Source organism: Aquarana catesbeiana, linkage group LG01 (genome assembly GCF_042186555.1).
Source record: "Aquarana catesbeiana isolate 2022-GZ linkage group LG01, ASM4218655v1, whole genome shotgun sequence".
NCBI lineage: Eukaryota > Metazoa > Chordata > Amphibia > Anura > Ranidae > Aquarana > Aquarana catesbeiana.
Window position 1 is genome coordinate 954,312,412 of NC_133324.1, and position 22,848 is coordinate 954,335,259.

At 47.2% G+C, this 22,848-nt stretch overlaps 1 protein-coding gene across 1 annotated transcript in view; it reads left to right on the top strand.

Moving 5' to 3' along the window:
- The window catches only part of LOC141121961 (BOS complex subunit ncln-like), a 94,031-nt gene that overhangs the window by 55,368 nt on the left and 15,815 nt on the right, over window positions 1–22,848 (top strand). Inside the window, exon 12 of the mRNA XM_073611738.1 lies at window positions 21,003–21,166. Within this exon, the coding sequence (XP_073467839.1) occupies window positions 21,003–21,166 (164 nt within the window). The remainder of the gene's footprint in view (window positions 1–21,002; window positions 21,167–22,848) is intronic.

Here is a 22,848-nt window from a genome sequence, read left to right on the forward strand (position 1 = left end):
AGTGGAGGTATTTGTTGGAAGGAGCAGCGCACCCTATACTCATTTATACAGATCACAAGAACTTAGAGTATCTGAGAGCTGCCAAACGTCTGAGACCCTGCCAGGCACGATAGGCATTATTTTTCTCTAGGTTTTCAGTTCACATAACTTACCAGCCCGACTCCAAGAACACCAAATCGGACGCTCTTTCCCGCATGTTTGATGACCCGAAGGAAGTACCAGCCCCAGACACCATTCTATCGGAAGGTAACTTTTAATTTTGCAAACTGATCTCATGTCCGGCTTGAAACAAGCCTCTGCAGGTGTGTCTGGCCCTCATGGAGTTACTCTGCTACCTAAGGATGGTGTCACGTACCTGGTAGGTTGTGAGCCTGAAGTGCAGGAAAAGACCTCCCTTACAGCTCCCACTCCCGTTCCCCTGGAATGGAGACAGAGGGCCAGGAGTGAAGAGTGGTATGGGTGCCTGGCAGGATCAACAGTTGCTGAAAGTCCAGTAGTGGTGGCACCCTCTGGAGTCAGGAATCTGAGGAGTAGACTGAGGACAGAGACTGGAATGCAGGACTGGAGCCCGGAACAACAGCAGGTAATAGCCGACTGGAAGCTGGACTGGAACCAGGAACAACAGCAGGTAATAGCCGACTGGAAGCTGGACTGGAACCAGGAACAACAGCAGGTAATAGCCGACTGGAAGCTGGACTGGAACCAGGAACAACAGCAGGTAATAGCCTGGAACGCTGGACTGGAACACAGCAGAAGGTAGCCTGGAACGCTGGACAGGAACACAGCAGAAGGTAGCCTGGAACGCTGGACTGGAACCAGGAACAACAGCAGGCAATAGCTGACTGGAAGCTGGACTGGAACCAGGAACAACAGCAGGTAATAGCAGACTGGAAGCTGGACTGGAACCCGGAACAACAGCAGGTAATAGCCGACTGGAAGCTGGACTGGAACCAGGAACAACAGCAGGTAATAGCCTGGAACGCTGGACTGGAACAACAGCAGAAGATAGCCTGGAACGCTGGACTGGAACACAGCAGAAGGTAGCCTGGAACGCTGGACTGGAACCAGGAACAACAGCAGGCAATAGCAGACTGGAAGCTGGACTGGAACCAGGAACAACAGCAGGTAATAGCAGACTGGAGGCTGGTGTACACAGCGGAGGGTCAACAAGCCGGTGGTCAGTAACGGTCGGACAGCAGAGGTACCAGGGGTAATGCAGTGGAATGGTCAGAATACACAGATCAGATCAGGTAACACTCACAGAACGCTGTAGAGCAGACAGCGGGGATGGAGTGTGACAGGCACCCGTGAACGCGCGCATGCGCAATGGGACCCGTGGCCGAGTTCCCGTGCGCCTGGGACGCCGGTTACTGGTAGGATCTTCATGACATTGCCCCCCCCCAAGGGGCAGCCTCCGGATGCCCCTTTGAAGAAATTTCTCTGGATGAGCTGTTTTAAAGGCTTGTAACAGGTCTTCAGCATGAATATTATCCTCTGGTTCCCAAGAATTCTCCTCTAGGCCAAACCCCTTCCATTTTATTAAGAATTGATTTTGGTTACCTCTTTTCCTGTGGTCCATGATAGCTTCCACCTCGAATTCCTCTTCCCCATCTACCAGGATAGGATCAGGAGGATCCGTACTTCGACCTGGAAATGGGTTGGTGATGGATGGTTTAAGCAAGGACACGTGAAAAACTGGATGTACCTTTAGTGAATCCGGGAGTTCAAGTTCATATGCAACTTCATTAATTCTCCGTTTAACAGGGAACGGTCCAAGAAATTTGGGACCCAATTTCTTGGAAGGGCAGGCCAACCTGAGATTTATGGTGGACAACCATACCTGATCTCCAGGTGTAAGTAAGAGCTCACCTCGCCTCTTTTTATCGAAGGTTGCTTTGTTGTACTCCTGGGTTCTGGTCATGGTGTCCTGTAAAACTTGGTTGTTAGAGGTAAAGAAATCCAATTTCTCCTGGACTGCGGGTATTGTGCATTCTGGAAGAGAATTAGGCAAAAATGAGGGGTGGAAACCATAATTCGCAAAAGGGGGTCTGCTTGATAGCAGAATGAATAGAATTGTTATAAGCGAATTCGGCCAATGGTAAAACAGAAATCCAATTATCTTGGGCAAAGGAAGAAAAACAGCGCATATATTGTTCAAGGGTCTGGTTTGTTCTTTCTGTTTGCCCATTAGTCTGGGGGTGATAAGCCGATGAAAATGAGAGTTCAATGTCCAAGGTTTTACACAAAGCCCTCCAGAATCGAGAGGTAAATTGTACCCCTCGATCAGAAACGATATTAACTGGTACCCCATGGAGCCTGACGACCTCTTTAATGAATGCTTGTGCTGTTTCTGTAGCTGAAGGGGTACCCTTTATTGGGACAAAGTGCGCCATCTTCGACAACCGGTCCACTATGACAAAGACTGAAGTGAAGCCCCCGGCCGGGGGTAGTTCTACAATAAAATCTATAGAGAGCATTTTCCAGGGTCTATCTGGGACAGGCAAGGGTTTTAGTAGACCCCATGCCTTTGTCTTGTGCCCTTTGTTCCTAAGGCAGGTGGTACAGGACTCTACAAACTCTTTATAATCTTTGCGCAGCTGAGGCCACCAGAAGGTGCGCTGGACCTAATCAGTGGTCTTAGCCACACCGAAATGCCCAGCCAGCGCATGATCGTGACAAAGCTCTAGTACTGGAACTCGTAGTGTTTCAGGTATAAAGATCCTGCTCTTATGCCACAATAACCCATCCTTAACCTGGAGCTCTGTCTTAATGGAAGATTCCATTCCTGCAGAGGCCTGTTTAATCTGGGAAAGCAGGTCTCCCTGAAGTAGAAGAAAATTCCCCGGAGACAAAATGGTGTCTGGAGGGGAAATCTCTTGAGGTTTGTGAAACATCCTAGACAGGGCATCAGGTTTGGTATTCTTGGAACCAGGACGGTAAGTGACATGGAAGGAGAACCTGGAGAAAAAGAGAGCCCACCTGGCCTGACGTGGTTTCAACCTTTTTGCAGACCTCAAATACTCCAGGTTCTTATGATCTGTAAAGATTAAGACTGGATGAGCGGCACCTTCCAACAGATAGCGCCACTCCTCCAATGCTGACTTGATTGCCAACAACTCTCTGTCACCTACATCATAATTTCTCTCTGCCGTGGATAATTTACGAGAAAAGAAGGCCACAGGATGCAGCAGGGCCTTGGTTCCCTGTCTTTGGGATAATACTGCTCCTACAGCAATTTCAGATGCATCCACTTCTAGAATAAATGGCAGAGAGGAATCTGGATGCTTTAGTACAGAGGCGGAGGTAAAAAGGCCCTTGAGAGTCTCAAAAGCTTTTTGAGCCTCGGCCGACCAATGGAAGCGTGTACCCTGTTTGGTTAGCTGTGTGATGGGTGCAATGATGGCTGAGAACCCCTTAATAAATTTGCGGTAAAAATTAGCGAATCCAACGAATCGCTGGATTCCTTTCTTGTCTGTCGGGACTGGCCAATCTAGAACAGCCGTGACCTTCTGGGGGTCCATCTTAATGCCCTTACTGGAAATGACTAACCCTAAAAATTGAATACTTTCCTGTTCGAATTCACACTTTTCAGCCTTTGCATATAGACCGTGTTGTCGAAGTCGGCCCAATACACTTCTGACGTGCCTGCGATGGGATTCAAGGGAACAAGAGAAAATCAATATGTCGTCTAAATAGACGATGACAAACAGGTCTAGAAAGTCACGTAACACATCATTAATAAAGTATTGAAATGTGACAGGGGCATTGCACAGGCCGAAAGGCATCACGAGGTACTCAAAATGTCCATAACGGGTACGAAAAGCGGTCTTCCATTCGTCTCCATCCCTAATACGAACTAAATTGTAGGCCCCACGGAGATCAAGTTTGGTGAATATGGTAGCCGTCCCCAGTCTCTGAAACAGCTCTGGTACTAAGGGGAGAGGGTACCAATTCTTCACAGTAATTTTGTTTAGTTCGCGGTAATCCACACACGGCCTGAGGGTTTTATCTTTTTTCTGCACGAAAAAGATGCCTGCACCTGCGGGGGACGTGGATGGACGAATGAAGCCTCTTTTGAGGTTTTCGTCAATGTATTCCTTCAATGCCCCTTGCTCCACCTCAGTTAGGGGAAATATTCTTCCAAAAGGAATTTCAGCACCAGGAAGTAACTCAATGGGACAGTCATAGGCCCGGTGAGGGGGTAACACCTCTGCCCTCTGTTTACTAAATACGTCCAGGAAATCATGATAGGCGGAAGGAATGGATTGAAGTAGACTAGGATCTGTATCTAGGCATAACAGAGTAGAGTTCTCCTGGATGTTCTGGGTTCTGCAGAACTGTTGGCAGTAAGGAGAGGGAAAGGTCACCTCACCCGTGATCCAATTTATGTCCGGATTATGGGCCTGTAACCATGGCATGCCAAGAATGATAGGGAACAGGGGGGAAGCGATAATGTCCAGGCGTAGCTGTTCCTGATGGACATTGGAAATGAAGACAGGTATTGGCATAGTCTCTTGAGTGACAGGTCCAGACTTGATAGCAGTCCCATCAGCTAGATGGATAGAAAGTCCTTGGGCTTTAGGTAACAAAGGTATTTGGTGTTGGATGGCAAAACGAGAATCCATGAAACAGCTGCAAGCTCCTGAGTCAATAATGGCGGTGATTTGTAGATCCCTCCCTGGAAGCTGTAGCAGAAGAGGAAGAGCCAGGTGAGTGGTATTTTTAACCAGAGATGTCACATGGTCAGTAGATAGGGATAAACACTTACGGAGTTTAAGGGGACAGTTCCTGACGTAGTGCCTGGGTTCCCCACAATACAGGCACAAGTTATTTGCTCGACTACGTTGTCGTTCTTCTGGGGTGAGCGAAGGTCGCAGGACTCCTAATTGCATCGGTTCTGGTAAGTTAAGCGTGGAGGTAGGTGGTATTGATGATGGGTGATGAGGAACTTTAGGGGTAACCCAAGTTGGACGAGAAGACCCCATAGCTCTCTCAGACCTGCGCTCTCGTAGGCGTCGATCGATCTGGATGGCTAGATCGATTAAAGCATTTAAAGTCTGTGGTGTACCCACCCTGGCCAGTTCATCCTTCAGAGGATCAGAAAGTCCCAACCGAAATTGATAACGGAGAGCCGCATCGTTCCAATTAGTATCTGCACTCCACTTCCTGAATTCAGCCACATAGTCCTCTGCTGCTCTGCGACCCTGTTGAAGGGTGTGCAGAGCCGCCTCTGCAGTTACAGATAGCTGGGGGTCATCATATAACTGACCTAGTGCGTCAAAGAAGGTGGAGAGGTTGGTCAGAGATATGTCCTTTTGCTCTAAGAGACGATGGGCCCAGGTTTGGGGGTCACCAGAGAGTAGAGAAATTACGTAGCCCACCTTTGTAGCCTTCAGGGAAAAGGTGCGTGGCTGAAGAGCAAAAAATAGTTCGCAGGAGTTGCGGAAGGCTCTGAACTTATGACGATTTCCGAAGAAACGTTCAGGTGTGGGAACCTTAGGTTCCGGGGGAAGCATCACCACCGTTGAGGAAGGCCCAACTGAAGGAGCAGGAGCAGAGGAAGCTCCCTGGGCCCCAATGGGGTTAGACAGGGTTAACACTCGTTCCTCCAGTCTAGTGTATCCTTGCTGTAGATTTTTGACTGCTTCAGTCAATCCTGCCAGGTGTGCACAGAGTTCCTCCATGGGAGACGTTCCCTGCTCAGGCTCAGACATGGCTGTCTGCTACTGTCACGTACCTGGTAGGTTGTGAGCCTGAAGTGCAGGAAAAGACCTCCCTTACAGCTCCCACTCCCGTTCCCCTGGAATGGAGACAGAGGGCCAGGAGTGAAGAGTGGTATGGGTGCCTGGCAGGATCAACAGTTGCTGAAAGTCCAGTAGTGGTGGCACCCTCTGGAGTCAGGAATCTGAGGAGTAGACTGAGGACAGAGACTGGAATGCAGGACTGGAGCCCGGAACAACAGCAGGTAATAGCAGACTGGAAGCTGGACTGGAACCAGGAACAACAGCAGGTAATAGCCTGGAACGCTGGACTGGAACACAGCAGAAGGTAGCCTGGAACGCTGGACAGGAACACAGCAGAAGGTAGCCTGGAACGCTGGACTGGAACCAGGAACAACAGCAGGCAATAGCTGACTGGAAGCTGGACTGGAACCAGGAACAACAGCAGGCAATAGCTGACTGGAAGCTGGACTGGAACCAGGAACAACAGCAGGTAATAGCAGACTGGAAGCTGGACTGAAACCCGGAACAACAGCAGGTAATAGCCGACTGGAAGCTGGACTGGAACCAGGAACAACAGCAGGTAATAGCCTGGAACGCTGGACTGGAACAACAGCAGAAGATAGCCTGGAACGCTGGACTGGAACACAGCAGAAGATAGCCTGGAACGCTGGACTGGAACACAGCAGAAGGTAGCCTGGAACGCTGGACTGGAACCAGGAACAACAGCAGGCAATAGCAGACTGGAAGCTGGACTGGAACCAGGAACAACAGCAGGTAATAGCAGACTGGAAGCTGGTGTACACAGCGGAGGGTCAACAAGCCGGTGGTAAGTAACGGTCGGACAGCAGAGGTACCAGGGGTAATGCAGAGGGATGGTCAGGCAAGCCAAGAGGGTCTGGTGCAGGCAGATAGCAGGATCGTCAAACAGGAAGCCGGGTCAGATAACAGGATACACAGATCAGATCAGGTAACACTCACAGAACGCTGTAGAGAAGACAGCGGGGATGGAGTGTGACAGGCAGGTTTAAATAGCCCGCCTGACACCAGCGGGAGTGCGCGCGCGCGTGCCCGTGCGTGACTGCACCCGTAAACGAGCGCACATGCGCAATGGGACCCGTGGCCGAGTTCCCGTGCGCCTGGGAAGCCAGTTACTGGCAGGATCTTCATGACAGATGGACTGCTGTGGAGAAATAACAAGATCTTTGTGCCTGAGGAGGTCCGAGTCACAGTGCTGAATTTGTGTCATGATCATCCCCTGGCAGGTCATTTCGGGATGCATAAGAATCTGGAACTAGTCCAACGTACGTTTTGGTGGCCAGATCTTGAGAAGAACTGCAGGGAATATATAAACTCTTGTGCTACCTGTATCCATAGCAAGAAAACTAGAGGCAAGGCCTGGGGTTTACTCAGACCCTTACCAGTCCCTGACCGTCCTTGAAAAATGATTGCCATGGATTTTGTAGTAGAACTTCCTCCATCAGAAGGTTACTTAGCCATTTTTGTCGTGGTTGACCGTTTATCCAAGATGGCCCACTTTGTTCCACTAAAGAGCACACCCTCTGCCATGGAAACTGCCCAAGTCTTCATTAAAGAGATAGTAAGGCTACACGGGGTTCCTGCGGACATTATTTCGGACAGAGGGGTGCAGTTCACCTCTCGCTTCTGGAGGGCTTTGTGCAGGGCTCTGAAGATTGAACTGTCCATGTCCTCGTCCTATCACCCTCAGACCAATGGGCAAACTGAAAGGACGAATCAAACGCTCGAGCAATATCTCCAATGCTTCACCTCCTTTGTTCAAGATGACTGGGTATCTTTACTACCCCTGGCAGAATTTGCCTTTAATAATGCTAATCATTCGGCTACAGGTCAGTCTTCATTCTTTGCCAATTACGGGTTCCATCCAAAGTTTCTACCTGATCTTATCCCGGATTCAACAGTCCCGGCGGTCCAGAGTACCGTCGATTTCCTGACTCGTAATAGCAAGATATTGCAGGAAGCCATGACCAAGGCACAAGCAACCAATAAGAGGATGTTTGACAGGAAGAGGAGAGGGGAATTATGTCTGCAACAGGGCGATCAAGTATGGTTATCCACCACCAATCTTAAGATGGCTTGCCCCGCAAGGAATTTGGCACCCAAATTCATTGGTCCCTTCCCAATAAAACGGAAATTAAATGACGTTATCTACGAACTTGCCTTACCGGAGTCCTTGAAAATCCACCCGGTATTTCATGTTTCACTATTAAAACCTACAGTGCCTGATCCCTTCCCAGACAGAGGATCAAGACCACCTGAACATGTAATCATTGACGGAGATGAGGAATTCGAAGTGGAGGCCGTCTTAGACTGCCGAAGAAGAAGGAACCAGCTACATTTCTTGATCAAATGGAAGGGTTACGGTCTGGAAGAGATTTCCTGGGAACCCCAACGGAACATTCATGCTCAAGAATTAATTCAGGCCTTTTTCTGCAGTCACTCCCAGAAAAGAGTTCTCTTGGACACCCGGAGGTTGCCCTTAAGGGGGGGGCAATGTCAGGGACGTACTGCCCGTTCTAGAAGGCGTGCGCCTATGCGCATGCGCGAATCATGGACTTCGCACACGAATGTGCGCATGCGCGCACGTTAGACGCGCTTTGGCGCCCAATAGTCCATAAAAGATGCTCAATGGTGCTGCCCCTTGCGGATTGATCTGCTTCTGTTTCCTGTGTTCCTGATTTGTACCAGTACTCTGTTCCTGTGTTGACCCGGCTTCCTGACCCTGCTTATGTCTCCAATCCTGACCTCGGCTCGTTTGACCCTGCTCTGTTACCTGCCTGATTGCCTGTTGCCAAGACCCAGCCTGGACTCTGACTATTCTCTGCCTGCCGTTTCTGCTGTGTTCCCTGATGTGTATGACCCGGCTAGTCTGACTCCGCTTCTGCCCGCTGACCTGCATCTGCTGCTCTGCCAACCTGCATCTGCTGACCTGCATCCACTGCTCTGCAAACCTGCATCTGCTGACCTGTATCCGCTGCTCTGCAAACCTGTATCTGCTGACCTGTATCCGCTGCTCTGCAAACCTGCATCTGCTGACCTGTATCCGCTGCTCTGCAACCTGCACCTGCTGACCTGCATCCACTATCCTACTAGCCTGCATCTGTAGACCTGCAACCATCACTCCATCTTCCACGCAAGGAGACCACTGCAAGCAGTAAGGACTCAGGCACCTTTACCTCACTGTGCTCTTACCGCCACTGTTCCCACTCCAGTGGTCTCCGAGCCAGGGTGGTATGGGAGGTCTCCCTCCACACGTCAGGCTCACATCCCAGGTACGTTACAGTCGTCATGGAAGAGGAATTCCAAAGGAGGTTGCGAGAGATGCGGATACAGCACAGAGGGCCAGTATCGGTGCAGGTCCTGCTGGGATGGTATGATTCTGTCCACCTACAACACTGGAAGGAAACGCTAGCCCTCGAGCAGCACCACCAGGGAAAAAGTCTCCCCTCTATCCATGTAAGGTACTGGTCGCAGTATGAAGTACGAATGCTGTTATTGGGGGAACAGCTGAACCAGGAGTGGACAGATGAGTTAAGCAGGCTGATCCGGGCAGAAATTCAGTTGGACAACAGCTACAGGGCCCTCCAGTGGTATGTAGCCCAAGTGTGCCCGTGGACAGCGGATGACAGCCCCACGGAAGGCTTTGACTATGATGGCCTGGGATTGTTTTACTGGAAGCTGTCCAGGGACTCTGACTTTGGGAGTGATCTGGAGTGGCGTTTGGAGGAAATGGAGCACAGAGAGCAAAGACTCAATGTCTCGGAAGTGCACTGGGCACTGGAAGTTATAAAGTTTCTGGCTGTTCAGGAATGGGAGCTGGAGATTACCTACAGACGGCTGCTAGACTCTGCTAAGCAGCAGGGTGGGGCTCCCTTTGCCCGGTACTATCAGGAAATACCAGTTGACAACTCTGAAATCCTGGCTGAAGAGTCGGCAATGTGGCAGAGTAACAGTGTGCTTTGCCAACTTGCCCCTGCAGCTATGGATGCGGAGGTCTTATGGCGGATACAGCAAGTGCTGACTGACCTTGATGATCCTGTTTCTGCATGGGATGATCTTGGATGGAGGAATGTGCCTGTCCAGCAGAATGCCAGAGAATCGGCAGTGGAAAATCTAGAGATCGCTATCCCCAAAGCTGAAGTGCTGACAACAGGGCAGAGCTCTGCTAACCTCTGCCTAGCACTAATAGCATCTTCTGGGTTCCACGGACAGGAGATGGTGAACCTTTATCCCCAGACACCAGTTGCAGAGACAGGGGATTTGATAGACTTTTCTGCTGAGGAAGAACAACCTGGTGAGCCTCCAGCAGAAGAGCTGGTATTAGGGCCAAACTTCACTGTGCTCTGCCCAGCACCAACAGCAGTATCTGTGGAGTTACAAGGAACTTCCCCAGCTGAAGTGCTGGCCACCGGACAGAGGGTCCAAGGCCTCTGCCCCACATCTGTGGCGGTTCCGGAGGCTCGGGGTGAGAAGGAGGTGGTCACTTCCCAGCAGCAGATCAGGATACAGGGGGAGAAGGGAGAGGAGGTGTTCGTCTTCCCCCCCCAACAGTCGGCCAGGGTGGAGGAAGCGGTCTTCCCTCCCCAGCAAAGATCCATGCACCTGGGAGACAGTACCACAGACATGTCGTCCCAGCAGCCAGATGAGGGAATGGAAAAAGAAGCAGCCGGCTCACCTCCCCAATGGCAGCTACACAGTTTGGGAGTGGAGGAAGCCAGCCTCCTGCCCCAATGGTTAGCCGGAGCAGAGGATGCGGAGTCCTCAGCAGAAGTGCTGGCAACAGGGCAGAGTGCTACCAACCTCTGCCCAGCACCAGCAACAACTGCGGAGTTACAGGGAGCCGGGGCAGTTGGCCCCTCTCTCTCCAGCGACAAGCTGATGTAGTAAAGCTCCTACTCCCAGCTGAGACACTGGCAACAGGGCAGAGCGCTGCTGGCCTCTGCCTAGCACCTACAGTGTCTCTACAGCTTCAGGAAGCTGGGGCGATCGGCCCCACTGTTCAGCAGCAGACGGCGCCCTAGAATGATGACACCAACCCAGCTAAAGTGCTGGCAACTGGATAGAGTGTCCAAGACCTCTGCCCCATACCTGTGGCAGTTCTGGAAGCCCAGGGTGAGGAGGTGGTGGTCACTCCCGAGCAGCAGATCTGGACCCAAGGAGAGAATGCAATCGGCACCTCACAACTGCAGCTTGAGCTGATATCGGTAGATGGGACTGCGGTCTCCACTCGCAGCAGCCCAGCAGAAGGGCTGGCAACCGGGCCGAGTGCTGCTGGCCTCTGCCCTCAACTAACAGAAGAGGGAATTCCTGTGGTAGTGGATGGGACTTTGGTCTCCACTGACACAACCCCGGAAAATGGTGCGACACTGAGACAGGAGGATGTCAGCCATGCTTTGCAAGCACTGGGGGATTTTCACCTACTAAAAGTGGATGGGACTTCAGTCCCCATTTGTATACCTCAGGAATGCTGGGCAGTCGGCCCAGATCCCCAACAGCATCACGGAGTGAGCCTAGTCACCCTGTCTTCTCTCCAGCACCTGAAAGGACTCCAGGGAGAAGGGCCAGTCCAGGCCTGTCCCCAGCAACGGGCATGTTCTCTGAGAGAGGCAGAGGTTGGCTGGGTAAGTAATGCTCTGTTTGGAACAATTTGTTTGGGGTACTGTGTGGGTACAGGCATTAGGGGACTGGAACTATGGACTAACTTTGGAGTAAATCCGTCTGGGGTCTCCTCCTGTGTTAGTCTTCTGCCAACAGGGGAAAAATGTGACAGACCTAGCCAGAACAGAGGCTTTTGGAGGGGACTGAATGCTAGCCTCTTGCCAACCGATCATGGGCCCTGGCATTTGGGGGAATGGTGCTCTTTGTGAGCTGTATGCCTGGGGACCCTTGAGGTGGTGTTACTTTGGATTCAGGTCCATATCCCCCAAGAGACAGACTCTGGGAACCCTGTATTTGCCATATTACAAATAGTGACCGATTCATACTGTTGGAACCTTAAGACTACTTTTCCAACATCCTCGAGTTGACCCGTTCGGGGTTCCATTGTGGCTGTTGGACTGTTTTCCAGGGGGGAGTATTGTCATGAAGCTTGGAATACTGAAGTATTTCTCCTTTGATTCTATTACACAGTGGGGGGGGGGCTTCTGCCCTGTTTTAAGGCTAACCCCCTCCAGACGGCTCCATGGTCTGGAAGGAGTGCATTGTTCTGTGTTTGACCGTTTGTTTATGTACTTTAATTACCTCCTGGGGCTTCTCTGTGTCATTACACATATCAGTCCTCCTATTCAAGCTACCGGACCAATCCCTGCTGACCCTGTTTCAAGTCCTCATTTGCATGGCCAAGAGGACCTGAGTAAGAACTAGAGTGTACTTTACAATTGAGCAATAGAAAAGTAGTTATTGGGGCGGGGTGTTCAAACTGCTATGTATAAAAGTGTGTTGTGTGCATCCAATAAAAGTGAGATTCCTGTTTCAACTTAATAACAGCCTGCCTGGTGTTTGTTCTGAGCTATCACAACTGGATTCGAATGGCACGTAGCTGTAGTTCGAATCCCGGAGCATCAGATGACCGAACCATCAGATGTTGCGATCGGTAATCTGATTCAATAGCCGCAGAGGAGTGTCGGGAGAGTGGAACCGAGCGAGCAGGGGCTCGTTACAGCAATGCACAGAGATCAGGGGTCAGGAGTAGGTAATGCACAGAGATCAGGGGTCAGGAGTAGGTAATGCACAGAGATCAGGGGTCAGGAGTAGGTAATGCACAGAGGTCAGGAGTAGGTAATGCACAGAGATCAGGGGTCAGAAGTAGGTAATGCACAGAGGTCAGGAGTAGGTAATGCACAGAGATCAGGGGTCAGGAGTAGGTAATGCACAGAGATCAGGGGTCAGGAGTAGGTAATGCACAAAGAGAACATGTGAGAAGAAAGGAGGAGTAAGTAAGGCAAAGTGTGCAGGGATCAGGAGTAAGTAATGCACAAAGAGCAGAGGTCAGGAGTAAGTAACACACAGAATGAAGGGGTCAGGAGTAAGCAATGAATGGAGAGCTGAGGTCAGAAGTAATAACATATGGAGAACAGAGGTCAGGAGTAAGTAAAGCACAGAAGGCAGGGGTCAGGAGTAAGTAATGAATGGAGAGGTCAGAAGTAATAACATATGGAGAACAGAGGTCAGGAGTAAGTAACGCAGAGTGCACAGTTTGGAAGCAACGCATGGAGAGCGGAGGCAAGGAGTAAGTAATGCACAGAGAGCAGGGGTAAGGAGTAAGTAACACAGAGAGAAGATGTGAGGAGCACAGAGGTCAGGAATAAATAATGTACATAGTGCAGGGGTCAGAACTAAGTAACATAAGGAGAACAGAGGTATAAGGAGTAAGTAAAGCAAAGACAGCTGAGGTCAGGAGTAGGTAACATATGGACAGCAGAGGTCAGGAGTAAGTAATGCACTGGAACATCGAAAGTAAACCTTTATTATACTGCAGCTTACCAATTCTTAGATGTGATGGCAGCATTTGTTTTCTTTTAGGTTTTCTTCCCTTTTTTTCACCTGGTGATCCTTCCAGTAAGTCTGTTGTTTTTCAACAGAACAAGCTCTCTTTCAGACGTAGCGGTTGGGGAGTTGCAACAAACCATTTCAAAAACTGACAGTGGTGCTTACAATGATCAGCTTTTATCCTATCCTTTATCCCAAAAAAGGAACAAAAAACTGTTACTGCTTAACTGCTTAAAATGTATCAGTGTATTCAAACCTGCTAGTGCATCAAACAATACCCTCCCCTCCCCAGACTGAGAAGGCTACTGTCCAAAAGGTGTCTCTGTGCTTCTTCATCCAGAGTGGGGGGGCGCTGTAATACAGGAGGTGTGTTACTGGCCAGATCACCAGATGAAAATAAAGGGGGGAAAACAAGTCTAAAAAATAAAGAAAACTAATGCAGCCACCAGATCGAATGATTGGTAAGCTGTAATACAGTATATAATATTTTTGGTTTTGGGTTTAACACCACTTTAACGCTAGCAGACTGCTACAAACCAGAATGGACAGAATAATCATTAATGGCAGCATTGCCACCAGATAAAGAGCTTCAGAGAACTCTCAAGCCAGGAGAAGCTGAATGAACACAACAATCATTACTGACCACTAGATGGCAGCAACACACCAAATATGGAACATATAAACACGATCAAACTGCCAGAAACCAGCAGGATGGCCAACTGTCAGGAAATTCACGGATAGCTTGAAAAATCAATTATTTTAACGTCTGTCTGTGAATGTGCATTACAGGAATGCAGTCTTCGTTTCTGTCATGGGCATTCACTGACAGATGTAAAGATCATGTATTTCACAAACTGTCCCTGAATTTACTGACCGTTGACAACCCAGGGAACCAGAATGACTAGAATATGCATTAATTACAACTAGATGGTAGCATTGCACCAGTTATAGAACACCAGAGATCTATCAGACAACTAGAAACCGGGATAAAAACTCAATATTCACAATGGACCACTAGATGGTAGCATTGCACCAGTTATAGAACACCAGAGATCTATCAGACAACTAGAAACCGGGATAAAAACACAATATTCATAATGGACCACTAGATGGCAGCATTGCACCAGTTATGGGACGTCAGAACACTATAAGGCCACTACAAACCAGAATAAAACACAATAATCATAATTAAACACTAGAGCAGGGATATGCAATTAGTGGTCCTCCAGCTGTTGCAGAACTACAAGTCCCATGAGGCATAGCAAGACTCAAGCATGACACCCAGAGGCAGAGGCATGATGGGACTTATAGTTTTGCAACAGCTGGAGGTCCGCTAATTGCATATCCCTGCACTAGATGGTAGTATTGCACCAGATATGGAACATCTAAACACCATCTGACTCCTAGACACCATAATGAACACAATCATCGTTTAAAGTAGAATTCCAGGGTGATACTATGGCCCCTTTCACACTGGGGCGGTAGGGGGCGTTGGCGGTAAAACAGCGCTATTTTTAGCGCTTTTTTATCGCGGTATTGGGCCGCTAGTGGTGCGGTTTTAACCCCCCCCCCTGGCGGCCGAAAAAGGGTTAAAACCCCTCGTATAGTGCGGCTATAGCCGCGATATTACCGCGGTATAGCCGCGCTGTCCCATTGATTTCAATGGGCAGGAGCGGTTTAGGAGCGGTGAATACACCGCTCCTTCACTGCTCCAAAGATGCGGCTCGCAGGAGATTTTTTCTTCTCCTGCCAGCGCACCGCTTCAGTGTGAAAGCCCTCAGGCTGTTTTGGGTCGGTTTGCAGGCGGTATTTTTAGCGCAATAACGCCTGCAAACCGCCCCAGTGTGAATGGGGCCTAATAGCAGTATTGAACCCAGAAGCAAACAGTTATTACATTGCAGCTTAACAATTCTTAAAATGTGATGGCTGCATTAGTTTTCCCTTTTATGCTTTCTTCTATTTTCATCTGGTGATCCAGCCAGTAGGTCTGTTGTTTTGCAAAAGAACAAGCTCTCATGCGGTTATAGGGATGGGAGAAACCATTTACCACTGACAGCTGTGCTTACAACGATCAGCCTTTATTTATATATGTAAAACCTTTATCCCAAAAGTAAAAAAAAAAGACCGCTTTCTGTAGCTGATTATGAAGTGTGAGCTGGAGTTTGGCTGCAATCTGTTATTGTATTTAAATCTGCTAGTGCACCTAACACTCCCCTCCCCCCAGGAGGGGAGCTGTGCCTCCTATGCTCCTTCATCCAAAGTGTGTGCGTGTGTGTGGGGGGGGAGGATGCTCTAATACAGGAGGTATGTTACTGGCCAGATCACCAGGTGAAAACAGAAGGGGAAAGATGCCTAAAAAAGAAAACTAATGCAGTCACCACATCTAAATGATTGGTAAGCTGCAATATATAATAACAATTTAATGATAAAAAATAATAATATATGACATTCTTAGTTTGTGGTTTAATACCGCTTAAAAACGGCCCCACCCCCTTCTAACACCTATACCAACTACTCTGTGGAAGAAAGGAATATACTTACCGATTCCCAGGCCGTCATGTACATTCCCAGGTCACATACAGGGGAGAGGAGAGGGTGATCTGACATTGGCTGGAATGCCTGAGTGGTGACATCACCCATAGGCTTACTTTAGAGATCCCTCCTCTCCCCTGAAGCCGCTGCCAGCTGAAAGAGAAAAGAGCAGAGCACATGACCAGATCAGCTTGAGAATAGTTAGGTACATGCATCTTTCTTTTAAAGGATGGTTAGTATAGGTGTTAGAAGGGGGGTGTAAGCAGTTGTAAGCTTAGTTAGTATTAGCCTGGAGTTCCACTTTAACATTACATGGCAGCAGTGCACCAGATATGGAACATCTGAATAAAATCAGACCACTAGAAACTGATATGGATGCCATATTCATAACAGACCACTAGATGGCAGCATGGTACCACATATGGGCCATCTGAAAAATAGAAGATTACCAGAAAGTGGAATGAACACACTAATCGTTATCGACCATTATGCCCCGTACACACGGTCGGACATTGATCGGACATTCCGACAACAAAATCCATGTATTTTTTTCCGGCGGATGTTGGCTTAAACTTGTCTTGCATACACACGGTCACACAAAGTTGTCGGAAAATCCGATCGTTCTGAACGCGGTGACATAAAACACGTACGTCGGGACTATAAACGGGGCAGTAGCCAATAGCTTTCATCTCTTTATTTATTCTGAGCATGCGTGGCACTTTGTCCGTCGGATTTGTGTACACACGATCGGAATTTCCGACAACGGATTTTTGTTGTCGGAAAATTTTATAGCCTGCACTCAAACTTTGTGTGTCGGAAATTCCGATGGAAAATGTGTGATGGAGCCCACACACGGTCGGAATTTCCGACAACAAGGACCTATCACACATTTTCCGTCGGAAAATCCGACCGTGTGTACGGGGCATAAGATGGCAGAAATACACAACATATTGTATGAAACATCTGAATGCAATTAAACCACTAGAATCCAATATGGATGCAATAATCATAATTGACCACTAGATGGCAGCATGGTATCACCTATGGGATAGCTGAACACTAGCAGAATACTGGAAAGTGGAATGAACACAATAATCATTTTTTTTTTAATCAAAACTTGTTTATTAATAAATTGCTTATATGATACATACAATTACTGCAGTAGAAAAATAAAAAAAAGACAGTACATACAGAATATATCTTTTTGAGCATCCATATTATCTGAGCAATAACAGAAGATGGTGCAGATAGTACATTTCTATTTTAACCCCCCCCCCCCCCAACCCTGAAAAACACCAACCAGCACTTTCGACCCATCATAATAGAAGAGTATTAGATATTTCTTTAGCCAACGGATAAGGCAGAGTCTAGTGCAGTGATGGCGAACCTTGGCACCCCAGATGTTTTGGAACTACATTTCCCATGATGCTCATGCACTCTGCAGTGTAGTTGAGTATCATGGGAAGTGTAGTTCCAAAACATCTGGGGTGCCAAGGTTCGCCATCACTGAGCTAGTGCATAACTTTTGAACGTGATTAAACCTGTGTTTTCTACCTCTCTCTCTCTCACCCCCCCCCCAACATCAACTATCAACCTCTACAGAAGGAGCCTGTCTATTACCAGTTGTGGTGGGGCAAGGCTAGGGTCATCCAGCCATGGTTGCCAAATGAGATCACATTTTTTCGCAGCCTTCCTGCGGCTGTAGGCCAAGCGCTCCCTGAGAAGTAGAGAGTTTACGTAAGCAATCCACTGTTTCCCTGTGGGGGTCTGTGGGTGCCATCCAGTACCTTGCTATAAGTTTCCTGGCCAGATACATCAGCCTAGTGATCATATAATACACTCCTTTCGGATACATTTCCTCATCAATTGCCCCGAGCAAGTACACCAAGGGATTTCAGGGGAACAGGAACCTGAGCTAGACTGGAGATGCATTAAGAAACCTCCACCCAATATTGGCGGAGTTTCGGGCACCTCCAGAGTAAATGCATGAAGTCCCCCTGATGTACTTTACATTTTGGACACAGGGGAGAGTCTCTACTTCCCCAGTTATGGAGCTGTATTGGTGTTCTATAGGCTCTGTGTAAGATAAATAATTGTGACAGTTTATGAGAGGCTGAAACAGATACCGCAGTGATTGACTCCAGAGCCATCTCCCACTGGTCCCCATCTATATCTCCAATATCTTCCACCCACTTGCTTCTACATTTGAGAGAGGCATGTTCCTGGACAGAGGACAGCAATTCTGCATATATCCTAGGTATAAGTCCCTTCCGGGTCTTGGCCCGGAGGACATCCATCAGCAGAGGAGAAGATGATACAGCTAGTGAGTGGGTCTGTTGCTGTGCCCACAGGGCATGTCTAAGTTGGAGGTATTTGTAGAAGCCCCTTGGGGCTAATTGGAATTCCTTACACTTCTGTTTATACGTTTTCAGCACTGTCCCTTCATATAGCTGTGGAAAAAAACAGATCCTGAAGTTCTGGATATCTAGGGTTATTCCACAATGGGGTAAAGGGCAATGGGCCTTTAAGTGCCTCAGTTTTCTGAAATTCTTGCCATACTTTCCTAATGCAGCGTACACACAGGCGGACTTTTCGACCGGACTGGTCCGACGGTCTATCCAACGAACTTTTGGCGGACTTCCGACGGACTTTCCCAGCGAACCGACTTGCCTACACTCGATCACACCAAAGTCTGACGGATTCGTACGTGATGACGTACACCAGACTAAAATAAGGAAGTTGATAGCCAGTAGCCAATAGGTGCCCTAGCGTGGGTTTTCGTCCGTCGGACTAGCACACAGACGAGCGGATTTTTCGACCGGTATCGAGTCCGTCGGAAAGATTTGAAACATGTTTCAAATCTAAAGTCCTTCAGATTTTTGACCGAAAAAGTCTGCTGCAGGTCCGATGGAGCCCACACACGGTCGGATTATCCGCCGGATTCGGTCCGTCGGACCAGTCCGGTCGAAAAGTCCGCCCGTGTGTACATGGCATAAGAAGAACACTCGTGGGGGTTGAGTGCGGAATACTGGGCAAGTCCATTTCCATATGGGAAGCTGCCTTCAATGAGGGGCTAGACATGGTGACCAAGTTAATTACGGGGTCCTCTCCTGCATCCCCTCTCCACCCCGCCAGTTGTTGGATTTGTGAGGCTATGAAATACATATTAGGGTGTGGTACAGCTAGTCCTCCCCTATCCTTTCCATATTGTAGGGTGGTCAAGCCGATCCTAGCTTTTTTCTTTTTCCATATCAGGTCTCGCATTAGAGAGTCAATGCGTTTGAACCATTTGTTCGAAAGCCACATAGGTGAATTGTGCCACACTATAGGAGTTGCAGTGCCCATACCATTTTTATTATATTCACTCGTCCCACCACTGATAAGGGGAGCTTACACCAACTATTACATTTCATTTTCTGCCTGTCTAATAGCGGGCCCAAGTTCAACACATTAATCATTAATATTATTATTATTATAATCATTATTATAGATGGCAGCAATACACCAGAAATTGAACATTTGAACATGATCAATCCTCTAGAAACAAATATGGGTGCAATAATCACAACTGACCACTAGATGGCAGCATGATACCACATATGGGGCTTCTCTAGTAATATGATATTGTGCGAAGTGGAATGAACACAATAATCATTATTGACCATTAGATGGCAGCAATATACCAGATATGAAACATCTGAACACGATCAAACCTGTAGAAACCAATATGGTTCAATATACACAGGATCAATGCTGACATGTTTAGGCTATTGAAGCCTTACTCATAGCATGATTAACATTAAAATGGCATTGCTTCACGACTAGACCACTAGAAATTTATATGGATGCAATATTTATAATAGGCCACAAGATGGCAGCATGGTACCACATATGTGACATCTGAACACTAGCAGATTACTAGAAAGTGGAATGAACACAATAATAACCATTGACCATTAGATGGCAGCAATACACCAGATATGGAACATCTGAACACGATCCAATCTCTAGAAACCAATATTGGTGCAATAATCATGATTGACCACTAGATGGGAGCATGGTATCATCTATGGGACAGCTGAACACTAGCAGAATACTAGATCGTGGAATGAATACAATAATAGTTATTGACCATTAGATGGCAGCAATACACCAGATTGAAACAATTGAACATGATCAAACCTCTAGAAACCAATGTGGGTGCAATAATCACAACTGACCACTAGATGGCAGCATGGTACTACATATGGGACATATCTAGTAATCTGATATTGTGCAAAGTGGAATGAACACAATAATCATTATTGACCATTATATGGCAGCAATACACCAGATATGGAACATCTGAACATGATCAAACCACTAGAAACCAATATGGATGCAATAATCATAACTGACCACAAGGTGGCTGCATGGTACCACATATGGGACATCTGAACACTAGCAGATTACTAGAAAGTGGAATGAACACAATTATAATTATTGACCATTAGATGGCAGCAATACACCAGAAATGGAACATCTGAACATGATCAAACCTCTAGAAAACCAAAATCCAAATGAAGCCGGAAACTCGATAACTCCTAGTTATTATGCTTTATTTGGCTACATCATATACACAGGATCTATGCAGACATGTTTCGGCTATTGAAGCCCTACTCATAGCAGGATTAACATTAAAATGGCATTGTTTCAGGACTAGACCACTAGATATCAATATGGCTGCAATATTCATAATAGACCACTAGATGCCAGCATGATACCACATATGTGACATCTAGACACTAGTAGATTACTAGAAAGTGCAATGAACACAATAATCATTATGGACCAATAAATGGCAGCAAAACACCAGATATGGAACATCAGAAAAGCTGTAAAAAAAAAAAAAAAATTACATTATATATATATATATATATATATATATATATATATATATATATATATATAATATCAAAAAGAAAACTATCATTTTTTTCTCTTCAGAGTTTACTGATTCTCATGTATCATTGATGTCTATCCAGATTCCTTCATCTGCAAGCTGTGCAAATGCAAACTACTGAATACAATAAAAAGACAAGCTAGTTGCCAACTATTATCATATCTAAATAGCAGAATGCAACTCTGGGCAGAATAAAGAAAATGACATCTATAATAATAATGAGGTGTATCAGTGACATTCAGAGCTCATTGGTTGTCCTCTGTCCCTCTTTCTGGTCGCAGAGCGTTGATGAAGAGCGGTTATCGGCTACCTTGGACTGGTTGGCCTCCCAGCCTCGTTCCGCTCCGCTCATTGACCGGACGCACCCCGTACTGTCCACCGCCGAGCATCTGTTCAAGAGGCACCTAAAAGATGTAAGGCGCCACGTCTTCAAACCGGATGAAAGGTACAGAATATAGCGCCAACCTGTGCTGTGGCAGCTTGAGTTTTTTTCCATATCTTTATAAAAAAAAAAAAAAAAAAAAAACATTTTAGGCCTGAAGATTAGTTAAAACCCCCAAACATGATCTATTTTATAAAAGCAGACACCCTGGAGAATACAATTTCCAGTTTTTATGTCCCACAACATTTGCACAATGGTTTATCAAGTGCAAAACTTCAGTGAAAAATGCATTAAAGTTAATGCAATATATTGCCCAATCTTTGTACCCTATACTTTCCTTAAAGCGGGGTTCCACCCAAATTTTGAACAATATCTGTATGCATTCTCTTCCTTGCCTAGATGCTGACATGCCGTTTAAAAAAATTGAAATCGCCGTAATTACCTTTTATTTTTCTATTCTTCTTTGCACTTCCTGGTTCTCCTCCCGTGGGAGTAGGCGTGTTTCTAGCCTCTCCCAGACTCCTGGGAGCTAGTCTCAGGCTTCCCAGGATGCCACTGAGCATGTGCGGGAACGAGAGGTGAATGCTGGGAGCACAGCATTCACCACATCCAGGAAATAAATGCTTGTGGGCTTCAAATGCCCACAATGAAGATGGAAACCGCCTGCAGTGAATAATCTAAGTTATTCTTTCCGACGAAATCTGACACAGGCGGACATATTACACACAATATGTGAGTATGTAATGCTGAGAAGAAAAGTTTGTGAATGAACTCAAAAAAAAAAAAACGATAGGTGGACCCCCGCTTTAAGTGACGCTTTAAAAGCCCCTATGGGTCATCAGTTTAGAGTTAAAATGGTTCTAAAGCCTAAACATTTTTTACCTTAATGCATTATGGTAAAAAAATCTTTAAGCATCAGCATCCCCCCCCCCAATACTAACCTGAGCCCATCATTCGATCCAGCGATGTGCCCATCTACAGCTCTTCTCTCCCCTCACTTCCGGGTCTCGCTGGCTTTTCTGGGTGACCGGGAGCCATCGGCTCCTAGTGCCGTCAATCAAAGCCAGTAATGAGAAAAAGAGTGCGCTGGGGGGCTGCGGGGCGCTATTTGAGTCAATAGACGTAGCAGCAAAGCTCAGGAGCGAGCACGCATGTGTGCCCCCATATAAAACGGCTTCCCACGAGGGTGGGGCACTGGACAGAGAGGAGGGGCCAGGGGCACTGGCTGGGGACCTGAGAAGAGGAGGTTGGCGGCAGCCAATTGCATTGCACAGAGCAGATAGTGTAAGTATAGACATGTTTATTATTTTTTTTTTTAAATGTATAAATTTACCTTTACATTCACTTTAACCTTGAATAATCGGCCTGGGACTATTGTTTTCACTCTCATGTGTGCAGCGATATGTAACGTGTATATCCTAAGTGATGTTTTTGTATGTAGGCAATCCCCAACGGTGCGTTTATTTCATGTGTGTGTGTGTTAATGGGGGTTGGGTGGGCTGAGGGTTATTTTTTTTCTTTTTACTTTTATTAAAGATTTAGATATTAACATAGTGGAGAACAAGTTCCCTATGTGATATAATATTTAAAGACAGGTTCTCTTTAATGAGACATCAGGGGTCTCACCCCTGATGTCTCGCCTACCTTCCATTGAAGCTAATGGAGTACAGATCGCTCTCCACTAGCTTCTTCCCTGGCCCCACAAGGGGAAGTGACAACAGAAACCAGAAGGGATGTTTTACACA